At 41.0% G+C, this 20,886-nt stretch overlaps 3 protein-coding genes across 6 annotated transcripts in view; all 3 read left to right on the top strand.

The window, feature by feature from the left end:
• Window positions 1-460: 460 nt before the first annotated feature.
• The window catches only part of LOC108267429 (uncharacterized), a 32,007-nt gene continuing 11,581 nt past the window's right edge, over window positions 461-20,886 (top strand). The window contains exons 1-2 of one of the 3 annotated variants that reach the window (XM_053679216.1): window positions 461-1,406; window positions 1,501-1,605. In XM_053679216.1, coding sequence (XP_053535191.1) covers window positions 688-1,406; window positions 1,501-1,605 — 824 coding nt within the window. In that variant the 5' untranslated portion in view covers window positions 461-687. Of the gene's footprint in view, window positions 1,407-1,500; window positions 3,238-20,886 lie in introns of those variants that run through there. The other 2 variants (XM_053679217.1, XM_053679215.1) reach the window with 2 other exon arrangements.
• Window positions 11,742-14,047, top strand: LOC128630945 (uncharacterized). The gene is made up of 4 exons (XM_053679219.1): window positions 11,742-12,029; window positions 12,440-12,494; window positions 12,729-12,933; window positions 13,218-14,047. The coding sequence occupies exons 1-4, from the start codon at window positions 11,914-11,916 to the stop codon at window positions 13,475-13,477; spliced, it is 636 nt and encodes a 211-aa protein (XP_053535194.1). The 5' UTR covers window positions 11,742-11,913; the 3' UTR covers window positions 13,478-14,047.
• LOC128630944 (ribonuclease inhibitor-like) lies at window positions 14,616-19,228 on the top strand. Of its 2 annotated transcripts, none has more exons than XR_008395159.1 (3): window positions 14,616-15,011; window positions 17,223-17,753; window positions 18,924-19,228. XR_008395159.1 is itself a non-coding variant. In XM_053679218.1 (3 exons), exons 1-3 carry the CDS (start codon window positions 14,668-14,670, stop codon window positions 19,180-19,182), a joined length of 774 nt encoding a protein of 257 aa, XP_053535193.1. In that variant the 5' UTR covers window positions 14,616-14,667; the 3' UTR covers window positions 19,183-19,197. The 2 variants fall into 2 exon arrangements, 1 of the variants encoding a protein (XP_053535193.1); XM_053679218.1 differs by having other exon boundaries at window positions 17,223-17,393; window positions 18,924-19,197.

The raw sequence follows: 20,886 nt of genomic DNA, 5'->3' as shown, positions 1-20,886 counted from the left end.
CAATTAAGTTGATCGTTCGGGGTAGAGGTTGTCTAAAACGTGCTTCTAGCCTAATGTTCCCAGACTTGATAAGCGACACGTGTTGACTGCAGTCTTCGTCCGGCGTGAGATTAAATGCATAAAGGGTATACCCATGAAGAAAATCCTCCCTATCAATAGCTAGAGGTTGATTTTTAAGATGCTTTCCAGAAGCCAGCGCTAACTGGTAAAATTCGCGTACATCAGAGCCACTTCCATATTCAGGCTGCAGAGGTTTATCGGGGTGCTATTGGCCGTCCAGATAAACTGCCAAAAATTCTAGGTCATAGTTTTTAAAGGCAAACGGATTTTTATCATACGAGCCTGTAAACGCATCATTATCAACCATAGCCGACTGAGGAAGCAGCACCCTTCGAGCTAACGCTATTACATTAATTTCTTCTAATCTCTATACTTTAAAATAATTTACCTTACGTTATACAAATATAACTGACACCACTTTAGATAAAACAATCGTAACGTTGCGCTGTCGCAAATTTGATCTGTATTTTGTTTTTTTTTTTTGTTTTTTTTTTTACAAAACATCCGCGACTAGCTTGTAGCCCGTAGCCCGCTAGCATCACCTACCGCTAGCCTTGTTTACGTTTCACATTTCTCACTTACCGCTGTTCTGTTTTTTTTAAAAAAAAAAAAAAAAAAAAAAAAAATATGTCTGCTGTCTCTCCGGTTTTGAGTGCAGATGAGGACTCGCTTGAGCTTCACATGGTGCGGCTGGAACTGGAGGATGTGGAGAAGCAGATCCGCGGCCTACTCGACAAGCAGGCCCAGCTGCTGGAGCGACAAACTGCGCTGGAAACATCTTGTGCCTCTGCCCACATATCCAAGGTAAGCACACAGCGTGGTATTTCCACTCCCAGCCCCTCTACGCCGTGTGTTTCTCTGTGCAGGGACCGTGCACCTAGGACTTTCCCAGCCGTGGTCTCCGTCACGCCGGCGCCAACACACCTCGGGCCTTGGGTGAACCAGCGGCGAAAGGCGTGGGCTGGACCCTTTCCACCTCCGGTGTTCGAGTTTCCAACCAGGAACCGCTTCGCCCCTCTCCACCAGACCAGACCCAACGCTGTGATCGTCGGGGACTCCATTGTGCGGAACGTCCGTGTAGCCTCATCTAAAGGTAAGGTGCGCACACACTGTTTTTCTGGTGCTTGTGTCCTTGATGTCGCTGCGCAGGTATCCGGGATCCTGAAGAAGGACGAGCGCATTGGAGCGGTTGTGCTGCACGCGGGGACGAACGACACCAGGCTGCGGCAGACGGAGGTTCTGAAGAGGGACTTCTCCAGCCTGATCGAGACGGTACGAGGCAGATCACCCACCGCGAAGATCATCGTCTCTGGACCTCTTCCCACATACAGACGTGGAGCAGAAAAGTTCAGTAGACTTCTAGCATTAAATGATTGGTTAGTCTCTTGGTGTAATGAGCAGAATCTGGTGTTTGTCAATAACTGGAATCTGTTCTGGGAGCGTCCTAGGTTGTTTCGTCCTGATGGCCTGCACCCCAGCAGCCTTGGAGCGGAACTGCTTTCAGACAACATTTCCAAGGCGCTACACTCCAAGTGACTGCCTACCGTAAGTACATCTTCCAATAATAAGAACATTCAGTATAATCAATGTTCAACTAAAAATCCGGCAAAGGTAATACATACTATAGAGACTGTGTCTGTTCCCCGAGCTATACAAATATATAGAAAATCTCGGAAAGTCTATCTTCGTAACCTAATTAACATAAAATTAAATCATATTGAATGCACAGCCAGCACTTTTGATCTGAGGCTAGGACTATTAAACATTAGATCTCTTGCGTCTAAGGCTCTTATTGTTAACGGCATCATTACTGATCAGGAATGTAATTTAATGTGTTTAACAGAAACTTGGATTAAACCAAACGAGTACATAGCATTAAATGAAGCCAGTCCTCCTGGATACAGTTATGTACATCAGCCTCGTTCAACTGGTAGAGGAGGTGTTGGACTCATCCATAGTAAAAATCTAGTCGTCACACAAAAACCTAAGCATAAATTTAATTCTTTTGAAATTCTTTATACCAGTATAAGTTATGTAGCCACAAAAAATAAGTCAATTCCTCTAATTATTATTTACAGACCCCCAGGGCCATATACTGAATTTCTTAGTGAATTTGCAGACTTTGTCTCAAACCTGGTTGTGTCTGTAGATAAAGCATTAATCGTCGGAGACTTTAATATTCATTTTGATAACCTGGAAGACCCTCTAAGAATAGCGGTTGTGTCCATCTTAGATTCAGTAGGGATTAATCAGAACGTAATCGGGCCTACTCATAATGGTGGTCACACTCTTGACCTCATACTAACATACGGACTAAGTATAGAAAATATTATCATTTTTCCGCAGTCTGAAGTTGTCTCAGACCATTATCTTATCTCGTTCATAATACGTATTGATCATAATATTTCCACCTCGTCTCGCTACCGCGTAAAACGTACCTACACATCAGCTACTGCAGCGAGCTTCATAAATAACCTCGCAGAAACATCAATTAGATTTGGATCACCGTCAGATCACACAGAGCTCGATCAGGCGACTGAAAGCTTGAAGTCAACACTCCACTACACGCTAGATAGAGTGGCTCCACTCAAAAGGAAAATAATTAGAGAAAAAAAATTAGCACCCTGGTGTAACGATCAAACGCGAACCTTAAAACAGACAACTCGACAATTAGAACGTAAATGGCGTCAAACCAAACTGGTGATATTTCAAACAGCATGGAAGGAGAGCCTACTGAAATATAGGAAATCTCTTGGCGATGCTAGAAAAATCTATTTCTCCACCTTAATAGGAGACAACAAAAACAATTCTAGATTCCTTTTCAACACAGTAGCAAAATTAACTAGGAATAAAACCACTACAGAGAGAAACACTCAATCATTACATAGCAGTGAAGATTTCATGAAATTTTTCAATGATAAGGTTGAAAATATTAGACGTGAAATACAGGCCATTAAATTAAAACCGGACAGTACTGTAACAAACCCATTACATGACAATATAGCAATATCAGATCAATGTTTAGAGTGTTTTGCTCCGCTTAGAGAGACCGAACTAGCTACATTAATCTCTTCAGCCAATTCATCAACTTGCATACTAGATCCCGTACCTACATGTTTGTTTAAACAGATTGGTCCATGAGTAATTGAACCACTTCTAAATATAATCAATTCTTCCCTAAGCACTGGCTATTCACCTAAATCACTTAAATTAGCAGTTATTAAACCCTTGATTAAAAAACCTGATCTTGACCCGTCTCAATTGTCTAACTATAGACCAATATCAAATCTCCCCTTCATCTCTAAGATTTTAGAAAAGGTTGTAGCAAAGCAGTTATGCTCGTACTTAGATAGGAATAACATTCATGAAATGTATCAGTCAGGATTTAGACCTCATCATAGCACAGAGACAGCGTTAGTTAAAGTAGTAAATGACCTTCTACTGACTTACGATCAGGGTTGTGTCTCGCTGCTTGTGTTACTCGACCTTAGTGCAGCTTTTGATACTATAGATCACACTATTCTACTTAATAGATTAGAAAATGTTGTTGGTATTAAGGGAACAGTCCTCTCCTGGCTCAGGTCTTATCTGACCGATCGTTATCAGTTCGTAGATGTAAATGGTGAATTCTCCATGCGTACTGAGGTTACTTTTGGAGTTCCACAGGGTTCTGTTTTAGGCCCACTGCTCTTTACTTTATATATGCTACCCCTAGGTCAAATTATTCGTAAACATGGAATTAGCTTCCACTGTTATGCTGATGATACACAGTTGTATGTTTCAGCGAAGCCAGAGGACAGACAGAAGCTTAGTAAAGTTGAGGATTGTGTAAAGGACATTAGACATTGGATGTTAATTAACTTCCTTCTACTCAATTCTGATAAAACAGAAATACTTTTATTAGGCCCACGTGTAGCTAGAAGTATTCTTTCTGATCACATGGTTACTCTGGATGGTCTTTCTGTTTCATCATGTGCAGCAGTTAAAGACCTTGGAGTGATTATTGACTCCAGCCTATCATTTGATGCTCATGAAGATAATATTACTAGGATAGCCTTCTTTCATCTCAGAAATATTTCTAAAATAAGAAACATATTGTCACTACATGATGCGGAAATACTAGTTCATGCATTTGTCACCTCTAGATTAGATTACTGTAATGCCTTACTGTCTGGATGTTCCAGTAGGAATATAAATAAGCTCCAGTTAGTCCAGAATGCAGCTGCTAGAGTCCTAACTAGAACTAGAAGATACGACCAAATCACACCGATATTATCAATACTGCATTGGCTCCCAGTAAAATCTCGCATTAATTATAAAATACTTTTATTAACCTATAAAGCACTAAATGGTCTCGCGCCACAATATCTAAGCGACCTTTTGGTTTTATATGATCCGCCACGCCTACTTAGATCAAAAGATGCAGGCTATCTGACGGTACCTCGAATAGTGAAGGCTACAGCAGGGGGAAGAGCTTTCTCTTATAGAGCCCCACAGTTATGGAACAGTCTTCCTATTACTGTTCGGGACTCAGACACAGTCTCAGTATTTAAGTCTAAGCTTAAAACATATTTGTTTACTCAAGCCTACCCTGACTATATTCTGTTGTACTACTTCGCAGTCATAATTATCTTTTTTCTCCCTCTCTCCTTTCGCCGAGCCCCACACGAATTTATGGAGATACTAGAGATCCAGATCCTTTCTGCCTCTGGATGGAGCTCAAATCTTCTTTAATTCCAGACTGCTGGGACTACGGCCGCTCTTAACGCCATACAGACTTCATATAAATCCATAATGAACTTTTTCACACTATCTGTTGTCACCCAGATGAGGATGGGTTCCCTTCTGAGTCGGGTTCCTCTCAAGGTTTCTTCCTCTTAAAACATCTTAGGGAGTTTTTCCTTGCCACCATCGCCACTCAGTGGCTTGCTCAGTTGGGATAAATTCGCACCTTTAATATCTGTATACCATGTTGATATTTCTGTAAAGCTGCTCTGAGACAATGTCTATTGTAAAAAGCGCTATACAAATAAAACTGAATTGAATTGAATAGCCAGAACAACGGATTTTGGTAGAGTTCCTAAGAACAAGTTTTCTTGATTACAAACACGTGAGCCTACAGGGATTGAGAAGTTTTTCACACACACCCTGTAGATGGGGTATTTGGCTGGCGTCGAGAGCAATGCTTGCGCGTGCCCCAATCTCACACCTGGTGATACCGACACTTTTTTCACAAACAGTGAAGCTGACACGATGTTTAGTTTATAGGCCACAGCGTCGCTCCTCATCAAACAGAATTCATCTTTCGCCCTCGACATGCGAATTTTAATGTGCACGCCGTTAAGCATTAGTTTTTCTTGAAAGAATATGTCACTGTGAATGGGGGCCAGTAGTTCAACAACGTTGCTGGCGTTGGTAAATGCAGCTCGTTTGGTCAAACCTCTATTACCACCAGCGGGGTCCGTTACGTCCATGTGACCGGCAGTGTCTTTGTAAAAGAGCCCCGCTAAGAACAGCATTTCAAGAGCGTCTTTACTATAATTGGTGAGACACTCTATTATGCATCGATAAGGATATGTGTTGGAACTTTGTGATATGAGACGGTCTCCAAGCGACACGTCCACTTGTGAAAATATCGTAGATCCGGCATAGTTAATAAGTCCCACCGGGGGCTCCGTCTGCTATGTCTGTGCCGTCTGCATTAGTGATTTTGAGACGCAAAAAAACCAGGGTGTTGTTTAGGTCCGCATAATCCTCTCCAGTCCCCGCTATAAAAAACTCCAGAGGCGATTTTTCTGATACTGCTGACAACGGTGGTACTTATATATATGTATTTTTTTCAATAACGGTTTGTGTTAATGGTACTGTGAATAGGTCCAGCTCTGTTTTTAAACATTCTTCTGACATATTGTGTAGTAAAGACATGTTCTAAAATATTGTTTTAACACAGGTCTTTGGTCTTTTTGCTTTGGTCTTTTTACAACTGACGATTTCTTGGTGTTATGTTTTCTTTTCTTCGTCGTTTGGCCACTCCTCCGAGCCCCTGGCGGATTAGATGCTCTTCTGCGAGCCATCACCATTAGTCCGGATCCATCTTGAGTGTTATTATTGTTGTTGTTGTTATTATTATTAAACGTATGCGATAATGTATTGCTAACAACATCGCTTAGTATGTTTTTTGCTGCTGATTTAAGATGTGGTTTGGCTATGCTAAAACCGCGTTTTAGCAAAGGAATGGCCATTCTAAAGAGACCTCTAAACACACCCCCTAACCCGGCTCCATACATAACTCCACCCCCTGCATAACCGGGGAGCCCATTCCCCGCTTGATTCTGGTAATATTGGACATAACGCAGAGGGTCTGTGTGGTGATTGTTGAAATATGACATTATGATTATTTTTTAAACAAATTGTTTCACAGGCCTAAAATGCAGCTTGGCACACACCTTCCTGTAACTGAAGCGCACGTCTCGATTTTGATCGTCTTTCACCTGTATGGTTATCTCACTGACGGACGATTTATTAACCGATACGTAGTGTGGGGTGTCGTATCTAACACTAACATTCTTGTGGTTCTCCCCCTCTATATGTACACATCTCAGTAGCGGCACGTAGAAATCCCCCACGGTCTGGTATTCTATGATATCGGTATAAATATACATACTGTAAAACCCCGCATTAATGTCAGCCTGAAAAGGCGCATAAGTCATGCCAGATCTTTCAACAGCATGGTCTGTAGTTTCAATAGCAACTCCCGGTTTTAATCCTAAAATATTGGCCACCTTTCCATAAAATGTCAGCGATGTCTTCGGAGGGCCTTTGAGAAAAATTTTATTTTTAACATGGTCATAGCCGAGACTCGCACGTTGTGTCAGAGTCGCGTTGATCTCCCTGATCAAAAAAACGACGTCGCCATAATATCCAGTCTTTAACCTGTAAGATGCGTTTGATATATTGCCTTCAATATTATATTCGGTGACCCGATTCTCAGTCTTCGTTGTTTCACCATAGTTGAAAATGAACGTAGCATCTTCCTCATTAAATGTATACCACGACAGCGGATATTCAAATTCGATTAACCCGACTTGCCATTCTCCTTTTAGATTGATAGTTTTCGATAATCGAGTTGTATAACACCAGATACTATTTTCCGGATAAACGGTCCTTGAGGCATTACAGGGAAGCGTTACATAAAAACCACCCACAGTCATGGTTGGTTTTTACATGAATGTGCGCCATCTACGAGGTTTCGTCTGTTTTTATGGGGTTCTGTACATGGACCAATTCTTTCTGGTCGATCCACGATGCGAATTTTGAGGGCCATCCGAGCCATCTAACCAAAACCATTGTTTTTCGACCTTGTTTCTTCTTGTCTAAAATTTTTTCCACTTTAAATGTTTTGTTTTTGTTCACAAATATTTTTTGTAATTCCTCTTCATAAAAAACACCATCGATGACGTCGCCGTCATAATCACACAACCTATAGACGGGACATTCGCGTGATATGCATTCTGTTATAGTGAAAAACTCGTGCGTGTAGTTTTCTTTCTAACCTTTTGTGAACGGACCTCTTACGTTAGAAATTCTAACAATGTCGCCAACTTTATATTGAATTTAGGGGTTACGCCGGGGCCGTCTTTAGATCCATATAGGTTTTTATACACGGCAGATTCATTTTCTTTGGACACATCAATAGGTCTCATCTTAATGCTCCTGTGATAGCTGCCGTTGTATCCGTCCGTGATGTCTTGTAGAACATCGATATAGCGTTTGGAGTTTGTAGCAGTTAGTTTGTATCTCCACATCCGCCCTTTTAAGGTCCTATTAAACCGCTCGACGATGCACGCTTTTAAATCGGTAGCTGATGCAAAATGTTGTATGTTGTACTTTTTTGTCATGCTTTGGAAATGTTTATTAAAAAATTCTTTCCCATTATCTGTCTGTAGTTTACGGGGCACCCTGCCCTCATCCAGTATAGATTGGAAAGCTTTAGACACCTCGACACCGGATTTGTTTTTTAAAACCCGAGTCCACGCATATTTACTAAACATGCATATGCACGTCAACAGAAAATGAACGCTGTTGTTTTCCTTGGCGTACGCAGGCATATCGACCAGATCTGCCTGAAACTGCATATCAATACCATAAAGAAAAACACGATTTATTTTGTATCTTAGCGGTGCAGTTCTGTGTAACGTGTAAGCATCCTCGCCGGCAAGCCAATCCGAAACTTGTTTTCTGTTAAACGAACCCCTGTTTCCTTTAAAACACCGTCTTTTAAACGTTTTTTACCACCAAAAGACTCTGCATTTGAAGGTGTGTAATATACTTTTTTCAGGTCTGCTGTCATGTCTCCTAACATGTCGACACTTTAACAATCACAAAAGAATAACACAGATGGTCTTAAACGTCTTGGTATTTATTTCAGTAAAAGATCATAAACGTTACCATACAACATCATTGAGGGAGTGTAGGAACTTTATACACATCACAGTGTTTTTGTCAACCACATACGCTATAAATGCGTCGATTATTTCACAGACATCTGTCTGGTCATTTCTCGACAGCAGAATTTCACACACATCATACACATACGTACACATACATAAAATGTCTGCAATTCTAATACGTCTGCCACATTCAGTCACAAGATCTAGTATTTTTGTGATAGAAACCAAAATCGGTTCGCATGCGTTAATACACATATGTACCAAAGCAGTTCAGTCACACACCGTACCTCGCACAAGACACATCTGATTCACGAGATTTGTTAGACGTCTCGGGTCAACATCGCATCTGTTTACAGCTACGGATACACCAACACAGTCCGTAAGACATTTGTACAACAGACTGGACATCTCGCACCTAATACGGCGTTTAAGCAGACTCTTTGCTAATACTGTAGTGCTGCACACATTCCCCATCTCAAACGGTTGGTATGACCCCCTTCAAGCTGTCCACGGCGTCGTAGACGATCTGCTCGCTGCTGACATCCACAAGTTTCTCTCTGACCTCGTTAAGCCTTTGCACGATGTACACTTCGTCCCGCAGCTCGTGTAGAACGGCATCCACTGATCCTTGAATTCTCTGAGGGTTAACCCTCAAACCAAACCGACTCAAGGCTTGAGCGATGAAATGTTTAAGCCCAGGCTTGAGCAGATCACGCGATAGTTCCTCAAGTATGTGTCAAAGAAATGCGCGTAAGGTTCGAAGAGACAAGAGTGTCTAAGCTGACTCGGATGATCCACTTCGCACCCCAAACAGAGATCTTTCAGTTTTTTATTGATAACATGCTCCAGAAGGACCACGACTGTCGCTTTTATAATCTTGAACGCGTCAGATTGAATACAGCCGTCTGTGTCATCAACACCGATGTAGGCAGAGGCGCCAGTTAAAGAGCCGCTGATTCCGTACGGAGTTGTGAGGAAACTTAGGTTGTGATATCCTAATTCCTTGCAGAAATTACCCAACCACTTGTTGTCGTATGTTTGCGGAGTGGATTCTAGCGTTCTCGCGTTGTCGTCAGGCACAGCCGGTGCTGTCTCCGGGGTGTTGCTGTAGCAGGCGTATGTAGAATCTTGAGACATCTTCGTTATATGTGTTTAACTGTGACACAGGCCACCCCGTTTTAATCATCACAGCATGAGGGCGGTCTTAAGAGAGGATCTCCGGAGTTGGTAACGCCCTGCTCGGGGTTAAACGACAGCTCCTTTACAACCTCATCACCCACACGAAGAATTTTTGACAAACTAATACAGTGTTGTTTTTTTCTTGGAGCAAAAGTTAGCTCCTCAATCTTTTCATCAGCACCTCCTATAGACGTGATGCAGAACTGTCTTCTGGAGATATTAGGAGTTCTCGGTGTAGCCATTGTAGCAGTTAGTTACAGACTGTCTTCTGTGTTTAACCATAATGTCTTAACAAGCTATTTTAAAACCCATTAACACCCCCGCAGACACTCATTATCATAATCTGTAGGATCACACCACGACCCCCCTAGTCATAAAAAAACTCTTTGGTCAGGAAGAAACAAAGGGCCATAAATTAAGCACTCCTAGAGAAACGCAGGCCTGACACGGACAAGGCCATAAATTAGCCCTCTAGTTCTACCGCCGTGATTGACATTTTGACAGAACGTACTGGCTACGATGAAAACATGTGAATGGGTGTGTTTAGAATGAGAGAGAGGCATGTCTGAAAACACGTATGTGTGGGCGGGGTTTAGCGAGAGTGAGGCGTCTCAGTTTAACTTCATTACTGCTTAACACAGCGACTGGAAGACATCTCTGGAAAATACTTCTCTCCTAGTTTAAACATTACGGAGATTCTTTTAACCAGCACTTTAACATTTTTACCTCGTAAGGATCTTTGTTTAGAAGTCGTGTAATATGTGCTATTCTTTTTAAACATCTCTTTTAACCATTTTTACCTCCTAAAGTTTTTATGTGTATTTTTGGAAACCTAGTAATACGGATTCTTTTTAAACATCTCTTTTGATCATTTTTACATCCTAAAGGTTTGTGTTTAGAATGTATGTAATACAAACGATTATTTTAAACAGATTCTTTTTTTCTTTTTCTTTTTCTTTTTTTTTTTAAAAAAAAGACGCTTTAACTCCTAAACTTTTTATTCAAAGGTAGACCGGGATCCCTAAAAAACATAATAAACAATTGTTTTCATTTATTTCACAAAACAAATATTCTACTCATATATGTACACATTCAAACATCATGCTTTTCTAACAATGTGTTTACACAAACGAAATAACGCCACAAAGTAACACAAACACATCCCCATATTAAAAACATTATTTCTTTTCAGACGTATTTCACCCCACCAAAAACCAAACTCATTAACATAAACACCTTTTGTTGGGAGTGGGACTATTCCCCCCAACACACACCTCTCCACAACACCCCCAGACACAAAGGAGCCAGATTGACCAGCTGATAAACTCCATAGGGTTACCCCCCTCACCACCCCTACAGACCTGTCAGTCAGGGAAGCACAGAGGGTCATAAATTATCACACACAACACTTTGATTGACAGTTTGACAGAAAGTGTATGATATAACTACTGGGGAAAATACACCATTTCAGGAGTAAAAACACAGTGAGTATCTACATCTAAAGCTATAATATGTAAACACACTGAATGTACACTAGATGCAGAAGAGTTTTGTGGATTTGTACTGAAGTTTGAATGTACACAGGTTGTTTTATGACTTGATACCGTGACTATTTCCTGTAAGTGAACTCTGAGCTGATACAGGGTTTGATTTAACACACCGATGTTGGAGTGAAGTAAACGTGTGTCCTGCTGTAATCTGGAGAAGGAGACATGACCTTCAACATGAGTGTGTCTGGAAAACAGGACTTAAAGAAAGACAAGAAGTGAGTTACTTTTCCATTCACCAGCAATAAATACACACCATCTCATGGGACAGATCTGTATCTCTAAACACTCACTAGTTAACAGAGGAACTAAACTTTGGTTTAAGGTGTTTAATATCAGTGAATATATCACCGATCTGATCTAAGAACAGTTTAGAGAAATCCTTCACTGAGAGAAGAGTAAAAAGGACTATGTAATGTGGAGGAGAAGAGCAGCGTAGATTTGAGTCAGTGAACTCTACAGGCTTTAAGACCCAGCTGAGTCAGTTATCTGTGATTGGGACTCCTGACATCAGTGTAATTGCTGAGGTATGAGGCGTGTCTCCTGTTTGAATAAGTGTGCAGACTGGAGCTGAATTAAAAAGATGGAATTATTGGTGTTTAATGATGAACACATTGTGTAACAGTGCTGAGACAGCAGAGTATTAATTATTGCTGATATTTCTGTTTAATTCTAGAATGATGAAGAGAAAGAGATCAGACTCACCAGAACCCAGCTGTGTGTCCTTAAAGAGTGACCGGTCAATGGATCATCCACGTCACTTCAGAGACGGAGCCAGTTCTCCTGATGTGAGGTCAGTACAGTGAGGTGTTTTACAGCAGTGTTCCACCTGATCAAACTCACTGGTCTCATTCTGAAGCCCTTCATGATCTTTATCAGGTGTTGAAGCAGTAAAACACTAAACTGTGCAGTGCTGCAGCTCTCGGACTGGCAGTGAGGAAAACTGCTTTAAGAGTTCAGTTCAGCCTGCAGACCCTGAGCTGGAGGGTCTGTGGTGCTACACAACAACATTTACACCTGGGACATTAATGACTAGATCACTATTTTATTCATAAACATGTTAGTGTCAGTGAGAAATCCTGAAATCAGTGTATTGTGTTAAGAGGATAGTGTTAAATATCTGTCTCTGTATTTATTAGTGTGTGTTGTGCAGCTATGAATACATATAGTCTATATTACATCATGTGTTTTATTTCTTCACAGACCACAACAGAAGAAATCAAACCTCAGCAGAAATCAGTTGAACTCCATATTCAAGGTGTGTGTCTTTTTAATGTGTGTAACTTGTGTGTGAGCAGGTTGCAGGTTTTTTATTTAAGATCATGACAATTTACAGATTTATTGATGTGCAGCAGCATTATGAGTAATCAGGCAGAATTTCAGCTGTAACTGTGGTAATAGAAAGAGACTTTTATTCTTTTCATAAAATAAAAGCATCTCTCAGTATGTAACATTATAATATTTAGATGTGTTCCTGTGTGTTTCTAACCAGGAGCTGGAACACAAAGTCATCACTCTGATAAAGAATGAGCTGAAGAGGTTTAGGAAGCTCCTGAGTCCAGATTACCCAGCATGCACTGAGAGGGAGGTGGAGGATGAGGAGGATCTGCACAGTGTCAGAGACGGAGCGCTGAAGATCACACTGCACGTCCTGAAGAACATGAACCACACAGATTTCGCTAACACACTGCACAACAGTAAGAGCTCTGAGTCATGGTTTTATTCCATCAGGTTCACTTTAGAGAGAGGAAATAGTTTTAGATAGGAACATTTTTAGTTTGAAGTTCGAGTTTAGTATCATGTACATCTGCTGCTTTTCTGTTCTGTTCATGGTCCAGCTTGTGGTTACTCTGTACAATGGTCCTGTTCCTTCAGGAATATTTAGTACATGACTCAGGAATGAACAGCAGCATTTGAATTTTACGTTTAATCCTGTGTTCAGTGATTTTACATTAAAACATGTTATTACTTTTTTTATTAGAGTCTGTGGCCTCTGTGTATCAGCCAAAGCTGAAATCCAGCCTGAGAGAGAAGTTTAGAAGAATTAATGAAGGAATCTCACAGCATGGAAGCTCAGCACTTCTGAATGAGATCTACACAGAGCTCTACATCACAGAGGGTTGGAGTGGAGACGTCAATAATGAACATGAGGTGAGACAGGTTGAGACAGCGTCCAGGAGACCAGCAACACAGGAGACACCCATCAAATGTAATGATCTCTTTAAAGACAAGTCCATCTGAAGAGTGCTGACTAAAGGAGTTGCTGGAATTGGAAAAACAGTCTTTGTGCAGAAGTTCATTCTGGACTGGGCTGAAGGAAAAGCAAATCAGGACGTCACCTTCATGTTTCCACTTCCCTTTAGAGAGCTGAATCTGATGAAGCAGAAACATCTCAGTCTGATGGATCTTCTTCATCACTTTTTCCCTGAAATGAGAAAACTACAATTAATAGACTCCTGCACAGTGGTGTTGATCTTTGATGGTCTGGATGAGTGTCGACTTCCTCTAAATTTCCAGAAGAATGAGAGATTGTGTGACGTGACAGAGTCAGCCTCAGTGGATGTGCTGCTGACGAACCTCATCAAGGGGAATCTGCTTCCCTCTGCTCTCCTCTGGATAACCTCTCGACCAGGAGCAGCCAATCAGATCCCTCCTGAGTGTGTAGACCAGGTAACAGAGGTACGAGGGTTCAGTGATCCTCAGAAAGAGGAGTACTTCAGGAAGAGGATCAGTGATCAGAGCCTGGCCAATAAAATCATCTCACACATGAAGTCTTCAAGAAGGCTCTACATCATGTGCCACATCCCAGTCTTCTGCTGGATCTCAACCACTGTTCTAGAGAGAATGTTGGGTGAAGCAGTGAGTAGAGAGATCCCCCAAGACTCTGACTCAAATGTTCACACACTTCCTGATCTTTCAGATCAAACACAAGGACCAAAAGTACCATCAGAAATGTGACCCTGATCCTCAGCAGACCAGAGAGAGTATCCTGGCACTGGGAAATCTGGCTTTCCAACAGCTGGAGACAGGAAACCTGATCTTCTATGAGGAAGACCTGAGAGAGTGTGGCATTGATGTGAGAGAAGTGTCAGTGTACTCAGGAGTGTGTACCCAAACCTTCAGAGAGGAGTTTGGACTTCACCTGGGGAAGGTGTTCAGCTTTGTACATCTGAGTGTTCAGGAGTTTCTGGCTGTTTTATACACATTTCTCTCCTTCATCAGCAGAAATGTAACAGAACAACCAACCACTAATCTGTCTGATCTTCTCACCAAGTCAGAAGATCTCATGTCTGAGATCTCATGTCATGTCTGATCTCCTCAAGAGTGCAGTGGACAAGGCCTTACAGAGTGAGAACGGACACCTGGACCTGTTCCTCCACTTCCTTCGGGGTCTCTCACTGGAGTCCAATCAGAGTCTCTTACGAGGGTTAATGCCACAGACAGGAAGCAGCTCTCACAGCAAACAGGAAACAGTCGAGTACATCAAGGAGAAGATCAGGGAGAATCCATCTCCAGAGAAATCCATCAATCTGTTCCACTGTCTGAATGAACTGAATGATCATTCTCTAGTGCAGGAAGTACAGACTTACCTGAACAGAGGAGGTCTCAGTCGTCTCAGGGGAACCAGACTCTCTCCTGCTCAGTGGTCAGCTCTGGTGTTTGTGTTACTGAACTCAGATCAGGAGCTGGATGTATTTGATTTGAGTAAATATTACCCATCAGAGGAATGTCTTCTGAAGCTGCTGCCAGTGGTCAAAGCCTCCAGAAGAGCTGTGTGAGTATTTTTATTTATAAATGTATTACTGCATGGTTTATTATTTTAATGTAACACTGAACTGCACAGTTTGGATTAAAGGCTGGTTAATAATTACTCTAATCATCTTTAAACAAACCTCTGGTACTGTTACAGAAGAGTTTCACTTTTTACACCAACACGTTACGTTTGCACTGAGGGTGGGGCCATGTGGACAAAACCTTCTATCACCATTTATTACCTTTTCTCTAAAACTGATGAAGAAATGATCTCTACAGAATAACTGCATGTATTCATCACTGCTTTTTGATCATTTTGTGAACTAAACACCAGTGAAAGGCACTTTTTCTTTTCTCCTTTCATTTGAAAGTGACATTGAACAGAACTTCACAAACGAGAAGAAGAAAAACAGAACTCTGTCACCATGGGAACAATATGAATACAACATGTGACATTGGTGTTCTAGAGGATATAGGAAAATATCTATCAATAGACATGATTGATTATTCTATTTTCTGGTCCTATGATGTGTATCAGAGTATCACACCACCCAATCTCCACTGAGGAACACACATGAGAGTGTCGTGGAAAACAATCTTTCCAACCTAAGTTAAACACTTCAGAGACAGAGGGTTTGTAGATGCCAAAGGTCATCAAACTTTATTGAAACAACAAAGTGAGACAGTCTGCAGAAAGTCTGAATTATACACACACAAACATGTCTTTATATACTTTTCTGAAGCAGTATCTAATTCAATATCTTGAATTAGTTTCGTCTGCAATTCATCCTCACAAATTCAAGCTGCAAAAATTCAGGCCTTCAAATTCAGGTCTTCACATCCGGGTCTCACAGGAAGAGCAGTGGATTGCCGATAGTATAATATCTTATGGAATGCCGATAGTGTAATATCTTCATCTTCTGTTTCACTATCGGTATGGAAGTACAATCCACACCACAACCACCAACGCGTTGGGCCGGTTCTGAGCAGCGTGTAATAATACTATTGGCAATCCACTGCTCTTCCTGTGAGACCTGGATGTGAAGACCCGAATTTGAAGACCCGGATTTTTTCAGCTTGAATTTGTGAGGATGAATTGCAGAGGAAACTAATTCAAGCACTGATATTGCGGTGTTTTTTTATCCGATTTGTGTCAAATTGCTGGGCAGAAAAATTCAAGTATTGTTATTGCGATAAGTTTTTGTTCAGGTTATGTAATTCAACATGCCAGGACATTTGGCACTATTATACAGGGTACATAATTTTTACCCTGTCCCAAATTTCCCCCTTATACCTTAATGACCTTCTGGCTTTAGTCCCAGCCTGGTACACTTCATCCTGGAAGTCTGATCTGTTATTGTGACACTAGTATTGAAGCTTAAAGGGCTTTGATTGGAAACACAGTTCTGGTGAATGTCTAATTGCTCATTTATTGCCAGAATAAAGCTGCTTTAGACAAAACACACATGGTTCTTCTAACTCAGTTTACACAGGATATACAGAGATACAGAAAAACACCTGATGTTCAGTAACACATACATGTCTTCTAGCTCACTACACACTTACAATAGAACTTGATTAAAACTCTTCTGTGCTTTTTCACTTTCACACCGACCTTGTTTGGTTTGGACCGATCAGACTTTCTCTTTAGATTGGATCTGGTGTGGGATTAGTTTACAGGATGAAAGAGGATTGTCCTCGAGGACGGATTTCCAGTTAGCAAAAACATCATAATTATCCCTCTGTGCAGAGCAAGGGATACGTCCTGTTTATAACTTTAATCCCTAACAAAAAATGTGTGAATATTTACCATAAACAAACAAACAAACAAACAAACAAATAAATAATGCATGCACTGTGTGAGACGGATTTCCAGTTAGCAAACTAACTCGTCAACTTACTCCACACACACACACTTACACACACACTCACTCACACACACTCTCTCACTCACACACACAGATTTTTTATTTTTTTTAACATGTAATTCTCTTAAAAATGGTTTCCATTATTCAAACAAAAACCCTTCTGATTTCATTTCAATAATAATAATAGTAATAATAATAATAATAATAATAATAATAATAATAATGGTGATGTGGTGTCCTGTCCTCTGATTTGTGTGTGTGAGAGAAACACACTCACATTTCTGTTACATGATAAAGAGTAAGTGTGTTATGGCTGTGTGTGTGTTTGAGGTCAGTGTTCTGATATTTCATCATTTCTCTTCCAGGCTGTGTTGGTGTGATCTGACAGAGGAAAGCTGTAGAGTTCTGTCCTCAGTTCTCAGATCAAACTCCAGACTGAGAGAACTAGACCTGAGTGACAATAACCTGCAGGATTCAGGAGTGAAGCTGCTCTCTGCTGGACTGGAGAATCCACACTGTACACTGGAGATACTGAGGTACACACACACACACACACACACACACTCTGTACACTGGAGATACTGAGGTACACACACACACTGTACACTGGAGATACTGAGGTACACACTCACACTCACTGTACACTGGAGATACTGAGGTACACACACACACACAGATTATAATAATAATAACTTTATTTATATAGCACTTTTCATACATAAAATGCAGCTCAAAGTGCTTCACAATGCAAAGGAATCAAAAACACGCTGTTTTCCTGTGTGTGTCTCTTTAAATGCAAATGAGCTGCTGTGCCCCGCCCCCTTTCCGGAAGAGAACAGCTCCTGTTTCGGGTACTACATTAGCCGTGGAATCTGCTAACAAGCTCATTCGGAAAGGTGATTTACAAACACTCACAAAATATAAAGTGCGATACTTACGTCTTCTGGATATGAAGCTGGATCACGAACAGTTGGTACTGATCCGTTCTTGAGAATAAAGTATTTAGTAAATCCTGCTTTGTATTGACCTGCGTTCACACAGCAGTCTGGTGTGAAATGATTTCAGGGATTTTTGGAGCACAAGCCCAAGTCTGAGTCCAAAAGTATGGGATTAATTTTCCATCAAAAGTTTTGCGGTCACGGATCGAAAAATAATAATTGTGATTCAAACATTTAAAAACACGTGAAATTATATCACACAAAACTGAGCCATGAATTCAAAGTCTTCTGAATCACACAAAATCATGTTTCCTTGGTGATATTACTGTGTTTTTGTGCTCGCTGACATTTTCTGCTCATGTTTTCTTTTTCTGAACGCTTATGCTGATTTTCCCTTCGCGCTTGTTTCCACAGTCTCCGCTCGCTTTTCCAAATGTTGTAGTTGGAGTTTCATGTAAATCAGGGTGGGGTTTAGCGTCACCATTGGTCCACTACAGCTCCTCCTCTAGCCAATCAATCGAAGAGGGGAGTTGATGTCACTCCACTGTGATTCATGGCTGTTGTGTTCATAGACAGACATAGACTCCGCATTGGCCGCTGGATCGCAGGTCAGCGTCGCCGCCATATTGATCCGAGCAACAGTAATAAGTCTCAGCTTATATTATAGTTTATATTATAAACTAAACTGCCGCTAATCGAGATTTTCATCTATACTGCCGTTTTTCTGCAAACCGACTTTTATGACAAGCTCCTCGTTTCGGCTGAGCGACTGATATGTTGTGAATCTTACTGTAGTTAGTTGTGTAATTAACTTTACACATTAAAGAGTTCCTGTGGAAACGCTCCTACACACACTTTTTGAATAAATTCATAAACATTCATTCACTTCTCACATCAGAACAAAGTACATGTATTTCTACAGCGTGTAGATCAGTGTACATTACACACACATTTACTTTAATAACATGACAATACTAGTTTATTGTTTATACACAGACTGTTAATTTTATATTTTTATCCTGGCATTAGTACCTTGTGTTCAGGTAAACACTTTATTTCCCACCTGATGGAAACTCCTCATTTCACAATCGGATAAATAAATCTAACACTTCATCATTTCTCTTCCAGGCTGTGTGGGTGTAATCTGACACAGGAAAGCTGTAGAGTTCTGTCCTCAGTTCTCAGATCAAACTCCTCCAGACCGAGAGAACTGAACCTGAGTGTCAGTAACCTGCAGGATTCAGGAGTGAAGCTGCTCTCTGCTGGACTGGAGAATCCACACTGTACACTGGAGATACTGAGACACACACACACACACACTCACACTCACACTCACTCACTCTGTACACTGGAGATACTGAGGTACTCACTCACACACACACACTGAGGTACACACACACACAGGAGATACTGAGGTACACATACACACACACACACACACACACACTGTACACTGGAGATACTGAGGTACTCACACACACACACACACACACACACACACTGTACACTGGAGATACTGAAGTACACACGCACTCACACACACTCACACTGGAGATACTGAGGTACATACACACACACACACACACACACACACACACACACACACACACACACACACACACAGTTTCCCTCGGTGGTGATTGTAATTGTAGTGATGTGATATATTGTCATTGTTGTGTGTGTGAGATGGAGAGTAAATGTTGTGTATATAAAGATTTTGTGTAGTTGATGTTTTCAGAGCTAAAACTGAGTGTGTTAAGTGTGAGAAGGTTTTCTTTCTTGCAGGATGTGTGACTGCACTATTACAGATGAAGGTTGTGCTGCTCTGGCTTTTACTCTGAGGTCAAACTCCTCATCACACCTGAGAGAACTGGATCTGAACGGTAATAATCCAGGAAAATCAGGAGAGAAGCTGCTCTCTGATCTACTGAAGGATCCACACTGTAACCTGGAGACACTACAGTGAGTTACTGACTTACTGTCTCTTTACTCTACTGTGTCATACTGAATAATGTGTGTGTGTGTGTTTGTGTGTGTTTATGCTGATGTTGTGTGTTTACACTGATGTTCTTGTCTGTCTTACAGCATTAAGTATAATAAACTCACCAGGACGGCGTATGACAGGAGTCTCACCTCAAACCTCTTCTCCAGGATAAAGCAGTCTTGGTGAAGAGTTAGAACCCGTCCCACATTTCCAGCAGTTTGGGAGCTGAATCATTAAACTTAAAGGGGCAGAGCAGAAACAAAGTCAAGAACAGGGAGAAGGTCATACACAGGAGAAATCAACACACGTAACCAAATATCTGCTGTACAAAGCAACAGAACCGATCTGCCCCAGGGATGGAGACTGACGAGGCTTAAGTACACATCCAGAAATGTACAAACCAACTCATCCCAAAACACGAGGCGGGAGCAGGCGTGTACGAGATGTGATCGTCCAATGGCAAGCCGGAACATGACGGCTTGCAGTGGACTGGGCTTAAAAGAGGAGGAAACAAGACACCCATGCCTCCCCCGACATAGACACATGAATGGAACATAGTACAAACAGAAATACAACTGAGGACATAACAATGGCCAAGTATCAAATAAAATGTAAACTTGCATTAATGAAGTTAATGTTGTTAGTAATTGTTTATAAATTACCATGGTAACACAGAGCTCCAAGGTATAAAAATATGGAGTTTGTCATCAATCAAACAGTAACCAGTTTTAATACCTAAAAAAGTTTACGTAGCAAAATTTAGCAAAGCGCATTACAGTATATTAAAATGTAAAATTAAACCAATGAAATGTTGTGCAGCACATGCGTATGTTAATGTTTGTTTCATTATATGATCATATAAATAAATAAATAAATAAATAAATAAATACTCCCAAAGTCACCAGAATTGAAAGCTTTGGTGCTGTTAAACATTTAGCGATTGAGGTTGTGGTGACTCAGTAGTTTACTCAGTATATCTGGGTAAGACACAGTGAACGACTCACTGCTGGCATTCATGAAGAAGTCATAAACTCCACTGGAATAATAAATAGGATCTAATAAAACCATGAGTGGAAATTACTGGTGTAAGTTTGTTAGGATAGACCT

This window comes from Ictalurus punctatus, unplaced genomic scaffold (assembly GCF_001660625.3).
Source record: "Ictalurus punctatus breed USDA103 unplaced genomic scaffold, Coco_2.0 Super-Scaffold_100074, whole genome shotgun sequence".
Taxonomy (NCBI): domain Eukaryota; kingdom Metazoa; phylum Chordata; class Actinopteri; order Siluriformes; family Ictaluridae; genus Ictalurus; species Ictalurus punctatus.
The sequence above is the reverse complement of the archived record's forward strand: the minus strand, read 5'-3'. Positions and strand labels throughout refer to the sequence as shown.

What these genes read in the sequence shown, in the direction of transcription:
- LOC128630944 (XM_053679218.1), top strand. Translation starts at nt 14,668, where the DNA reads ATGCCACAGACAGGAAGCAGCTCTCACAGCAAACAGGAAACAGTCGAG. An exon ending in AAAGCCTCCAGAAGAGCTGT is followed by an intron (nt 15,012 to 17,222) that starts GTGAGTATTTTT and finishes TTTCTCTTCCAG; the next exon opens with GCTGTGTTGGTGTGATCTGA. An exon ending in TGTACACTGGAGATACTGAG is followed by an intron (nt 17,394 to 18,923) that starts GTACACACACAC and finishes TTTCTCTTCCAG; the next exon opens with GCTGTGTGGGTGTAATCTGA.
- LOC128630945 (XM_053679219.1), top strand. Translation starts at nt 11,914, where the DNA reads ATGATGAAGAGAAAGAGATCAGACTCACCAGAACCCAGCTGTGTGTCC. An exon ending in AGTTGAACTCCATATTCAAG is followed by an intron (nt 12,495 to 12,728) that starts GTGTGTGTCTTT and finishes GTTTCTAACCAG; the next exon opens with GAGCTGGAACACAAAGTCAT. An exon ending in CGCTAACACACTGCACAACA is followed by an intron (nt 12,934 to 13,217) that starts GTAAGAGCTCTG and finishes TTTTTTTATTAG; the next exon opens with AGTCTGTGGCCTCTGTGTAT.